Source organism: Mytilus edulis, chromosome 4 (genome assembly GCF_963676685.1).
Source record: "Mytilus edulis chromosome 4, xbMytEdul2.2, whole genome shotgun sequence".
Lineage (NCBI taxonomy): Eukaryota > Metazoa > Mollusca > Bivalvia > Mytilida > Mytilidae > Mytilus > Mytilus edulis.
Window position 1 is genome coordinate 22,120,593 of NC_092347.1, and position 13,612 is coordinate 22,134,204.

A 13,612-nucleotide genomic window follows, 5' to 3' on the forward strand; every position below is an offset into this window, starting at 1 on the left:
TTTAAACTCATGAAAGCTTTATAACCACTAAAGGAAGGTTGGGATTGATTTTGGGGGTTATGGTCCCATGTTTAGGAATAAGGGGCTAAAATTAAAAGAGGCCCACATAAGCATTTTTGTAGTTTCCAGACAATAACTTGTGCTAAATTGTATGATGAATCTCTCTGAAATTATACCACAAGTTTCCATACTACAAAGGGATGATTATGATTGATTTTGTGGGGTTATGGCTCAAACCATTTAGTAATTAGGGGCAACAAGTTTTTTTTTTGGTTAAAGGACAATTGAAACAATTTAAAAGCAATATAAGGGAGTAAATCCAAATCAATTAAAAGAACAATGTTTGATTACCTCCCTTACACTGCGTGTTAATTATATGATTTGTTTTCGTGACTTTTTGACAGAGGATACCCTTTTATGCAAAGATTCCTTTAAAAGAGAGGCGTAAAATACCAAAGAAATATTCTACTTCATAAGACGAAGACAAGCTGATAGCTAAAGGGAAAAACTAACAAAAGAGGGACAAAAGATACCAAAGGTTAATAAAAGACGACAAGACGGACAACAATTAAAAAAAAAACACAACATAGAAAAATATAGACTGAACAACACAAACCCCATCAAAAATCAGATGTGATCTCAGATGCTCAGGAAGGATAAGCAGGTCGTGCTCCACATATATGGTAACGTCGTGTCGCTCATGTAAGTACAAATTCGATGAAATTTCTCATTTAAAGATGTTATTGTACATAAATAGGTTGAATTCTTCAAGTATAATAATTTATTATTTTTCCATTCTTGCATACTTTTAAATTAAAGTAAGTCATGGTCGATTTTTAAAGTTGAATATAAATGTGACGGCAAGGTTAGTATCATCTTTTACGACGGACAAAATACTGCTGATCTGAAAGGTACACTATTTTTTTGTGACTATACATCATGTACTATGTTACACTCCTAGATAAAGCCAAACAGGTCTGAAACTAACAAAAGCTGTTATTTATATCCTAGTTGGTCGAGTGGTCTAGGTCTCTGGCAACAGTGCAAGCAGTGATGTCACAAAAGCAAGGAATCGAATCACGCTGAGGAGAGAATAAAAATTTGCTGACATTGTTGGTATAAATTTGAAATTAAGTATATATAAGTTAGGGTGTTAGGCCTGTATAACCTCTGGTTATCCAAATTGGGAAATTGGAACGTCGTTTCGTTGTCTCCATGTTTAGATGTCTATATATATATGTAATTTAATTTTGGATGTAACGCTTCGTCTGATTGGCTGAAGTTGTAATGTTTATCAGCTCATAGACATAATTTTGTCATATGCATCTGACGTCATCAACGTTTTTTCATGGTTTACTCCGGTTTAAAATGGAATTTACAATTAAATTCTAAGAAATGACTGTAATATTTTTTCTGTCTATTCGAAATAACATAAAAATGTGGTGCACACTTTAAAATAAGCCGCTACGCGGGTTATACTGTGTGCACCACATTTTTGATGTTATTTCTTCATAGACAGAAACAATATCGCAGTCATTCCATGAATAAAATGTAAATTTAAATCTGTATAATTGATCATTCTGCATTGTTTTTATAAGGCAAAACTAAAGTCCAACTTGTTTTGTTCTTTCGTTTTATTTGTTTTAAGTGTTTGTTTGGTTTTATTTGAAAAAAATCTGGAAGACTTACAAATCATCTCAAACAGATGAAACACGTAAAGAAACACATAACTACCAACTTCATTCAATAGAAACTTTAATAAAGAAAACAAACAAAACATAAATATGAAACAAAACATGAACAGGAAACAAAACAAGTCCAATAGCTACTATTATAATACAACATTAACTAAATAATATCACAGTTACTTTATATCACAGCTACTTTGTATCACAGTTACTCTATATCACAGTTACTTTGTATCACAGTTACTCTACATCACATTTACTTTATATCACAGTTATATGTATCACAGTTATTTCATATCACAGCTACTTTGTATCACAGTTACTATATATCACAGTTATATGTATCACAGTTATTTTATATCACAGCTACTTTGTATCAAAGTTACGTCGTATCATAGTTACTTAATATCACAGTTACTTTGTATCACAGTTACTTTGTATCACAGTTACTTTGTATCACAGTTACTTTGTATCACAATTACTATATATCACAGTTACTTTGTATTAGAGTAGCACGTAGCACTATTATAACAAAACGTAAGTTCATATTACAGGCGTATGGATCTTTTTGCATGTCGTCGTTTTTCTCCAGCGGTCCAAGACTTTGACTTTGCCCGAAAATGACGTAAATCGGACGAATGTTCAGAATGGATCATCGGTTTATAAGTAATAGGATCGCAATACGTCGACTTTTCGTTGAAAAAGGATTTGTATCCTTCATCTAATAAATATACTTCAGGGTAGTTCAAACCAGGATAATTTTCTTTATTCAATTCACGATCTTTACTTCTCAGGAAACGCATCATCTTAGGTCCTCGTTCTGATGAAAACTCACAATGAAAAACAAGAATTTGATTCTCTGCCGTTGGCTTTTGAAGAAGTTCCAAGACGGAGGCATGAGAATACCTGTTTTCGGCTCCTTCGATGTGACCTCCTTCGAATTCATACGGGTATCTACAGTCGATGATTCGGTAACTATTGATGACGTTTTTGTAGCTACCATCAATAACATCAGAAAGTGTCTGTGGCGAGATGCTATTCAGATCCTGGTGTTTTCCTGCGACTGTCGGGAGAGAGTAGGTTCTACTGCAATCTGCAATCAAGTCGCCGTTCACTGACAGTGTGTTGACGACAGTCTTCAAATCGCTGCAAGGTTTGTTATGCTTGTCTACGGCAAATGCTGCTTTTACGGAATCAGCATGATGACATTTTGTAATCGGATTCTTTACATCAAGTTTCACAAAAAACATTTTGTCCGATTTTGGTTTCGTTACTTCAAAGTATTCCATGCCACCTGCCATCTGGTAGCATTCGCCATCGTCTCGAAATAATTGTTTAGGGATCATTTTTGTTGTAACTGGTTAACTTACTTCACAAAAGTCGAGATTGGATTTGACTCTGTAAGGTAAATCACGAATATTTATAGAGGACTGATATTTTGACAAATCATAATTTTACAGAACCGTGTTCACTTCATTACTCGATCATTTCATGACTAATCACTCCTTGTCGTTTGACCTTAGCTTTGACTTCTGATTAACCATGTCAAGGATGAAAGCGCGGCTAATCATAGTTTGTCAAGATTCTTAATTAATGTATAAGGCAATTAAGTAAAAGGTTCAACCGAAATGAGGATTTTAAATGTAATGGCTGAAATATGGTCAGTTGATTAACGATAATTTTGTTAATTGATTAAAGATTTTTCCAGTTTAGATATAATGAAATAAATCCGGTTAAATAACACTAATAATACGATTATTCGAATATTTTTTTTTTAGAAAAAGGAGTAATGAAAGATAGCATAAAAATGTTAAAAGAAGAAAATAAAATAAAACCGCATTAAACATTTTTGTAGATATTTTTTTAGTAATTTTGTTATCCATAACTGTTTTTAAATATGCACCATGATTGTTACATGACTTAAATAAACGTTACAACTTAAATAGCGTTCAACTCCTCCCATTTACAATATTTTCAACAATTTTAAATTTTATAAAGTGGTATATTTTCGTATATTTTAGGATATTAACCCTTAGCTAATTCTTAGTATACAAAGAAATTTTCATCCAATAAAAGTATGAGCTATAATCAGTTATTTTGATATTGCCAGTTTGGTCAAAAGAACAAACTTCGACGAAAAACTAAGCATGAAAGATTTTTCGTTGTGAGGTTAGACATTTTTTTTCTTTTTTGCATGTTTGTTAAAACATTTTTGAGTCAAAATCTTGTATCAATTTTTTTTTCATCATTTTCAAATAAATAGATATTTGACTCAATAATGTTCATTGTGTCATAATTTTGACTTTTTCAATTTTAATTAACCATTTTAAAAGTAATATGAAAAATAAATCGGACTCAAAGGAATAACTGAAGTTTTCGTATTTTGTTGTTGTTGAGTATATATATAATGTCGCGTAATATAGTTTTCTCTGTTTCGACTGTACATAACATTCTAAGTTTTGAACTATATAGAATGGCAAGCCGTTTTACTATTTATTAGCTTTCAAGATATCTCATATAATATATAAGATATCTTATATAGTTTATGATAAGATGTCTTATATAGTTTATGATAAGATGTCTTATATAGTTTATGATGATAAGATATCTCATATAGTTTATGATAAGATATCTCATATAGTTTTTGATAAGATATCTCATATAGTTTATGATATTAAGTTATGTTATAAATAGTATTATATAAGTCAGATATCGTATATGCTTTATAAGATATCTCATTCTCATTTAGTTTATAAGATATCTCATTCTCATTTAGTTTATAAGATATCTCATAAGATCATTACATTGCCCCCCCCCCCCCCCCCCCAAAAAAAACAACGAAAAAACAAAAGCAATGCAAACAAAATAAACAGCTGCGCCATGAGCGCATGATACGCCCGACGTCTTGTGTGAAAGTTTTATGCAATAATCATAAATAGTTTCTGAGGAAGTTTTAAGCAATAACCATTTATTGTTTTTGAGACATGGCGGGACATGTGAAACAAATAAAATTTTGAATCAAACCAAAAAGTATACAGATCTTTAAATTAGTATAACAAAGAAGTGTGTACAGTTTCAAGCAATAATCATAAATTGTTTTTGAGATACGGCGCGACATGTAAAAAAAACCCTCCCCTTTTTTACAAAATACTCAATAACTCAAAAATAAAATTTTGAGTCATCACCAAAAAGTATACAGATCTTTAAATTAATATAACAAAGAAGTGTGTAAAGTTTTAAGCAATAATCAGAAATTGTTTTTGAGATACGGCACGACATGTAAAAAACCCTCCCCCTTTTTTACAAAATACTCAATAACTCAAAAATGAAATTTTGAATCATCACCAAAAAGTATACAGATCTTTAGATTAATATAACAAAGAAGTGTGTAAAGTTTTAACCAATAATCATAAATCGTTTTTGAGATACGGCGCGACATGTAAAAAAACCCTCCCCCTTTTTTACAAAATACTCGAAAACTCAAAAATGAAATTTTGAATCATCACCAAAAAGTATACAGATATGAAGATTAATATAACTAAGAAGTGTGTAAAGTTTTAAGCAATAATCAAGAAACGTTTTTGAGATACGGTGCGACATGTGAAAAAAAACACACCCCTGTTTTAGTTACAAAGTGCCGTAACTCAAAAAGTTTTAATCTTATTTTCACCAAAAAGTATACAGATCATTTGACCATCATAAGAAACAACTATATTAAGTTTCATGAAATTTGGATAAGTCGTTCTCAAGTTACAGTGCGACATGTTTACGCCGGACAGACGGACGGACGGACGGACAGACAGACGGACGGACGGACGGACGGACACCGGACATTTGTATACCATAATACGTCCCGTCAAAATTTTGACGGGCGTATAAAAAAGAGGGAAAGAGAAAACACGTCGACAAGAAAACTGACAAGTGTCGCTCATTATATTTCAAGGATTTTATTGACGCCGAAACGATTTTTACTAGCACCATTCTAAAAGCCTCAAGGAGAATGGAAAAACCCCAAGAGATTCAAAAAAATCAAAGTAAAAACTATACAAGATATTTAGAGGTTAACCTACGGCCTCAATAAATTTGATTTATGTTGAAAGTATCTTATAGATAAATTGTTTCACATCAACCTCACATTTTTAAAGATTCATGGGAATGAGGTCAAGGTCAAATAAATCATGACAGTGAGACATACATGTTCACCTTACCATTATTACCTACACCAAATAAAGTTGACCTATTGCTTCTAGGGTTATTGAATCAAAGCGCGAAAGCGCTGTAAAGGCAGTTAATTACAGGTTGTGTGTATTTCTAGTCCAGTTATATCATTATCTTCCATAGAACAGAGGTGGTTTGTAGTATTTAAAATTTAGAGTTCTCTTGTACCTAGTTCACCTATATCTATAGTCTACTGTTTACAGTATATTTTCTGTACCTCGCCATGAAATGCATTTTTAAGACATAATAACTTTTCCTTTTTAATGTAAATAAAACTATTTTTAATTATTGATTATATACACATATTCAATTACTCCTATCCTATGAAAAATAATTCACAAAGATTGACTAGTCTCCGTTCTGTGTATATTGCTAGAACATCAAGTAACATAATGGTTAATGTACATAGTAACATGTCAACTCTTTTGAAGACAGAACTTTTTTAAAATTCTCCCTCCAAGCAAAATTATTTTTCAGTATAAACATGATAAAGTTATCTACCTGTATTAATGACCTAGAGACTCTCAAGAGCCTGTGTCGCTCACCTTGGACGGTCTATGTGCATATTAAACAACGGACACATATAAAATGACAAAATTGTGTTTTTTATGATGGGGATGTGTTTGTAGATCTTTCTTTACTGAACATTCTTGGTGCTACAATTATCTCTATCTATAATAAACATGGCCCAGTATTTACAGTTGAAAATATTTTTTAAAAATTAACAAAAAATACAAAAATTTATGAAAATTGTAAAAAATTTACTATAAAGGGCAATAACTCTTTAAGGGGTCAACTTAAAATTTTGGTCATATTGACTTATTTGTAGATCTTACTTTGCAGAACATTATTGCTGTTTACAGTTTATCTCTATCTATAATAATATTTAAGATAATAACCAAACTCTGCAAAATTTCCTTCAAATTACTAATTTGGGGGCAGCAATCCATCAACGGGTTTTCAGATTTGTCTGAAAATTCCTGGGCAGATAGATCTTCACTGAAGAGACAATTTCACCCTATGTCAGATTTGCTCTAAATGCTTTGGTTTCAGAGTTATAAGCCAAAATCTACATTTTACCTGTATGTTCTATTTTTGGCCATAGTGGCCATCTCGGTTGGTTGACCGGGTCTAACCACACATTTTTTAAATTAGATACCGCAATGATGATTTTGGCTAAGTTTGGTTAAATTTGGCACAGTAGTTTCAGAGAAGATTTTTTGTAAAAGTTTATGGACGACGAAACCAAGTGATGAGTCAGGTCAGGTGAGCTAAAAAGGAGTTTTTAATCAAGGTAACAATGACATCTGGTGGCCATAAAAGCTGTCTCATTAGCATTTTAACCACTTCCCATATTTGCTTTTAAGACAATAGAAGAAAATTATTCAATGCAAAAACAAAACTTACTTGTAAATAAGAAATTCTCTTTACAGTATGAGTTTTTCTCATTGTTGGAGATTGTACAGTAGTACAGTCCTGTAACTGCTTATACCCATTTCTTATCCCCTTTAGTTTGATAAACTCACAGAATATCATATATTTACATTGCGCCACATCTCCTTATTTTTATATGCATTACAATAACATGAACAATTGTAATTCAAATCTATATATCAAAGCAAAATGAATTTCACTACTTTCATTCATGCATCCTTTGGAAAAATATAAGTTCTAAAATGACACAATAAATGTTTATTTATATAAAAATAATATTTAGTTTTCGACTCTTAACAGGTATAAACAAGAATGTGTCCCCAGTACACGAATGCCCCACTCGCACTATCATTTTCCATGTTCAGTGGACCGTGACATTGGGGTAAAAACTCTAATTTGGCATTAAAATTAAAAAGATCATATCATAGGGAACATGTGTACCAAGTTTGAAGTCGATTGGACTTCAACTTCATCAAAAACTACCTTGTCAGACCAAAAACTTTAACCTGAAGAGGGACAGACGGACGGACGAACGGACGCACAGACCAGAAAACATAATGCCCCCCTACTATCGTAGGTGGGGCATAAAAATGCAAAGCTGTGTCATATTTGTGAAATCTGTGCTGAAAACATAGGCATTTATGGTGTTTGAGTAATTCCATCTGTGAAGCTCAACATTAGCTCGTCAGTTGGTGGTGGACAGTTATAAATCTTTCCTGCAGGATGAATGTACATCTGTTCAGGAAAACCAATTTCACAAATCAAAACTTTCCTCTAGATTTCTCCTACAATATTCATCCAGTTTAGTTCTTTTGGTTTAACGGGACACCGTCTTGATTTTTAATTTTGTAAACCATTCAGTCTCTTGCTTACAAATGGTGCATGAAAATAGGATGGGAATGCATGGCAGTAGACAAGTCTCTATAAAGTGGGTATGTGCCCTGAAAAAAGTTTTATAACATTAGCTTTTTTGAAACTTGTGAAAGACTTGTGCAACACACATACCTAAATAACTATAACATAGGTGGAGAGCATCATTCATGTCAATGTTTTGTTCCTGTTTACATTGTCATTGATATTTTTCAAGAAAGCCCGAGGCATAGCTCATGAATTCTTGTCATTACAACCGAAATTTACATAATTACTGCTAAAATAATTATCAGTATAATATATCTCTTGTAGAAAAACCATACAATTGTAGTATTAACCAAAAAATGTCAAACAGATGATACTGAATCGTAATCCCAAAAGTTATGACGTCTTGAATTCACCCCCCTTTTTATTCTAAAACGATAATTGCGGTTGCAAACAGACTTTGGTTTACTTGCATGGCGATTATATAAATAACAGTATATATTTCTTAAAGAAAATAAAGTTTTACCATGAATAGTTTTCTGAATGTAGTTGTTTTCAGTAAAAATTGTGCCTTGCAAACAACAGCTGATTGATATGGGTTCTACGATTGCATCGCACATGACAATCTACGTTTGAGCCATGGCGTTGATCCAACTTTTCCTTCTTATTAAGTCATTTAGAAATGCAAGTCCTTCTCTTAAATGACACTCAGGTACACACCAACAAGGACTAGGCATCGTTAATTGTGTGATTGTTTTGCAGTGCAAAAACGGAAGTTAAGGACGGAACTGACTGGTCTCACTAATAAGAGACAAGAAGAATTTTAGAGACAAACAGCGACAAGAAGTTTAATTTAGTGACGAAGCGACAATAACTAACATGGGACAAGCGAATCGTAATTCTCTCACGAGGCTATTCTCATTTGGTGTGATAGGGTGAAGCTACACCTATCAAATATGTCCCTATGAAAAAGAAGAATTTCACTGTTAGAAAGGAAATGATATTGCATGGTTTTGATTCAATAAATTCTTTAAAAGGAAATTGAATTTTGTTTTGTTTTGATGGCCAATTTTTAGCGTGTGCATAAAATGTATTTTTTTTTTATATCTAATAAAAACTAATCCCTTTCTTCTTAATAAAAACATATTTTTTATCTATCAATGTACAGTAATATAAAAAATGTTTTAAAACCGCCCCTATAATAAAAAATAATGCATGTTTTTTTAATATCTATGGGGAATAAGTTGTTGCAATGACATTTTTTTTATTTATGTATAGTCGCTATATAGTCTTCTTGACGCTTCTTCTCGCTTAATTAATTATATTGTTGCTTCTTATCGCTATTTTAATTTTATTGTCGCTTCTTATCACTTTTTGACACTTCTTGTCTTTAATTAGTGGAACCCTATTCAGGAACGATAATTTCATATTTTACATAACTGAGACCGAAATAACTATAACGTCATACGGCTTCACGTACAGAAATACTTTAAACTGTATATTATGCAATATAATTCACGGTCAGTCGACTTTTAATTATAATATCATGTTATATCAACGAGTGAAATGATTTTAAAATATCTTTAGATCGCAAATAGTACTCGAAATTGAACGGACCTCTTTCCACACGGAATTCGAATAATGATAGTTTGTAATCAGATTGACTGCTTATAATGCAAAAGACACATTAATAAACAGATTTTTAAAACGAACAATACACACTGATCGTTTCTTTATTTCCCAATGTAAATGAAAGGAACAAAAACCAATACATACCACAAAAAGTAGAGGAGAAATTTAAACATTTCCGGATCTATTTCTTGCAAAATGACCCCCAGCAAAGATTTGCGCAAGGAAAGATGAACCTCATGACTTGAAAGTCAGGCCTTAAAGCACTGCCTTTAAAAACAGAAAACGTAAAAACTTAACATGACCACTGAACCATGAAAATGAGGTCAAGGACAGAAAATACCTACCAGACACACGTCTACACCATAGAATCATTCCATAAATCAAGTATAGTTGACCTATAGTTCTTGTAAGACGTTTCCGCGGATTCCAGTGTCTCGCCTACTTTTGCTTCTAATCGCAGGCTCAACAAAAATGGAAGAAAAAAATCAATAAAAATATTCCTCTTGATACTATCTTTTGATTGTAAGAAGCTTCTGTCCAAGTTTGGTAAAAATCTAGGATAGTTTATGAATCTAATAAATGTTTTAAAAGCTTTAACTGCAGACTGTATGTAATGTTAACTAAGTCCATTCATAAGTAAAATACAGATACACAGGTACAAAATTTTTAACATAATTTTCTTAAACATACTAGCTTTTGATCATAAACAAGCTTCTGTCCGGGGCAAGTTTGGTACAAATCCAAACTAGTTTAAGAAAGTTATTAAAATTCTATATAAACTTTAACCACAGAGTGAATGTGTTGTTTCTTGGCAGAAAATCTAAGTCCATTTAAAAGTAAAATACAAAAAAAATGGATTTATTTTTTTGCAAAATTTTCTTCTGGATACTAACTTATGATCATAAACAAGCTTCTGTCCAAGTTTGGTAGAAATCAAGTGTAATTTAAGAAAGATATTAAAATTTCAAAAACTTTAACCACAGAGTGAATATGTGTTGACACCGCCGCCGACAGAATGTAGGATCGCTACGTCTCGCTTTTTCGACTTAAGTCGAAAACTCGTAAAAAAAACCTAACAAAAAAACAACTTAAAAGATGAAGGTTTAATTAACTAATACATCACAGCAACGCAGGTCAAATAAATGCTATCAGACAGACATACATACATGTACATGTATACAACTTATAATTTTTGTTTAAAATCATTCAATACAACAAGTTTAGTTGACCTAATGCAGACGTACCCGGCAAATCACAAAAGCTCAACATTGACCAATGAACCATGAAAATGAGGTCAAGGTTGGAGGATACCTGTCAGATAGACATATACACCTTACAACTAATCCATACATCAAACATATTTGACCCAATGTTGTTTAGGTCTCATTAAGTGATATATATAATTCATTTGTTTAGGTCTTTTACATTCTTGGCTTTCAAATTTTTGGGTTAATGTGTTCTTGACAAAGGTATATCTAAACCAAATGATCCGCAGGGCGCAGTTGTATCCGACAGCAGAGGTCGAACCCTGAACGGTTGGGGCAAGTATGGACACATTATTCAAGCTGGATACAGCTCTGCATTTGGATTGTGATTAAATAGTTGACACAGCATAGGTTTCTGACACAGAATGAATGTGGTCTTATGAACATAAAAAAATTGTTTGGCTTTTAAGCAATTCACTATGCTGTTGAATATTAATCATCTGAAAAAAAATATTTGAAGAAATTTTCTTTTTAATTTCTAAAATCTGAAATAAGAAAAATTGAACCCCCCATTTTTTTTCTTCACCTCCCCCTTTCCCTTATTTCAAAAATGATCTCAATTCAAATTTCTAATGGAGTTTGCAACAATAACTACTCATTTAAATACATCATAAAGTATTAAAATATAAAATGTCATACAGTCATGGTTAAAATTAATATTAATTAATAGTAACTTCTAAAAAAATAAATGGGGAATGTGTCCAAAGGGACACAGATGATGCCCCTGCTAGCATATAATGTTATAAAGGGACATAACTCAAGAACTGTAAAAGTGAAGCTGCCAAAAATTGAACTTAAACTGAGTTTAGAGGTAATAAGCATTAATTATATACACATTTCTTAAATTTAGTTGAGACAAACTTAAGTTAAGAAAACAGAAACGAAAAAAATCTTCAAGTTTTCCACTTGTAAAGGGACATAACCCTAGAATGTTAATCAAAGTGCTTTTAATCACTGAATGGTAAAGATTGCTTTCATTTATCAGTTGGTAGTAAAAGTGAATATTGCATTGTATATTGTATATAGCATTGATTTAAGTTGATTCAACTATTATTCTGGACAGAGAAAGATAACTCCAATTTTCAAAGAAGATTTCATAAAGCATTGGTTTTAAGTGATTCAACAACCATTCTGGACAAAGAAAGATAACTTCAATTTATTGTCTTGAAACTACAAAAATGCTTGTTTTTGGCCCCTTGTTGGCCCCTTATTCCTACTGTTTGCCCCGTAACCCTTAAAATATATCCCAACCTTCTACTTATGGTATTAAACATTGGGGTACAATTTCAGAACAATTGAAATACTTATACAAAACTTATTGTCCTGACACTAGATAAATGCTTGTTTTGGGCCACTAATTCTTAAACCTTAGGGACCATAACCCCCAAAATCAATCCAAAACTTCCTTTTGTGGTTATAAACATTGCGTTAAAATTTTATTGATTTCTATTTACTTATACTAAAGTAATTATCTGGAAACCATTCGTCTTTAGACAACGCTGACAACGACGTGATAACAATATACGACCGCAGGTCGTATAAAAAGAGATTTGGATGCATGAAATAAAAAATTGTTACTTTTTAATTAAGGACAAATGTAATATCAAATACCAACTACCAGACATGCAGAATGGAGTACCAAAAATAATATACTCAGGATAAGGATAACACTAAATACCAAATACCAAGCATGTAGGAGGAAGGACCTTATATTCTTTATGCAGGAAATTTAATGACCAAATACTAAATATTTTACGTATTTGTTCTCAAGCATCACAGAAGATATGTTAATTGTTGAAATGTGCATCACGTGCAGCGAAATTTGCACTGTTGATATCATTAGGTAGGACATTATAACATATGAACAGGGCAACCAATTTGGATAATTTGCTGCATTTGCATATTTATTGCTATTTCTTTAAAGTCATATGAAAACTCAAATTAAAAAAAAATATGCATATGTTTTTTATAACTAAATGGATAGTTTTCACTATACAACTTATGTTCATATACTTTTTTCTAAGGAAAATTCTTTAATTTGTCCACATTTAGAAGAAGTTTACTTATTTTTAATTGCTTGCTTCCTGGAAGCAATTCACCGACATAGTTTCTGTATGTATAGTGACCTGAGCGTAACCCTCCTCGTAAAAATCTGGTGATTGCAATAAGCATGGATCTGTAATTAAAATAAACAATTATCTGATTGTTCATGTTAAACATGTGCTAAATACCCATGCTTTTTATTATTTGTTTACTATAAGGTGGCAATCGGTAAACTTTGGCTTCAAAACACGGCATTTAATGAGCAGCCATATTTGTTCAATCATAACAGACAGGGAGAAAAAAAATTGACGATTATACGATATATTTGCGTAAAAAATGATAAAATTGTGCACAGAGGACTAAGTTTATGATATATACATGCATTATTTCAAAAATTGGATAAACATTATTTTTCACCACTCAGTCTTTTCTTATGACTTTAAACAATCTGTCTAAATGAGAATAAAATAGGACAAC

The 13,612-nt window shown here is 31.9% G+C and overlaps 1 protein-coding gene across 1 annotated transcript; it reads right to left on the minus strand.

The window, feature by feature from the left end:
• Nucleotides 1-2,224: 2,224 nt before the first annotated feature.
• LOC139519216 (M-phase inducer phosphatase-like) lies at nucleotides 2,225-3,149 on the minus strand. Its single transcript, XM_071311161.1, has one exon. It carries the CDS (start codon nucleotides 3,032-3,034, stop codon nucleotides 2,237-2,239), a length of 798 nt encoding a protein of 265 aa, XP_071167262.1. The 5' UTR covers nucleotides 3,035-3,149; the 3' UTR covers nucleotides 2,225-2,236.
• Nucleotides 3,150-13,612: the final 10,463 nt, after the last annotated feature.

What these genes read in the sequence shown, in the direction of transcription:
- LOC139519216 (XM_071311161.1), bottom strand. Translation starts at nt 3,034, where the DNA reads ATGATCCCTAAACAATTATTTCGAGACGATGGCGAATGCTACCAGATG.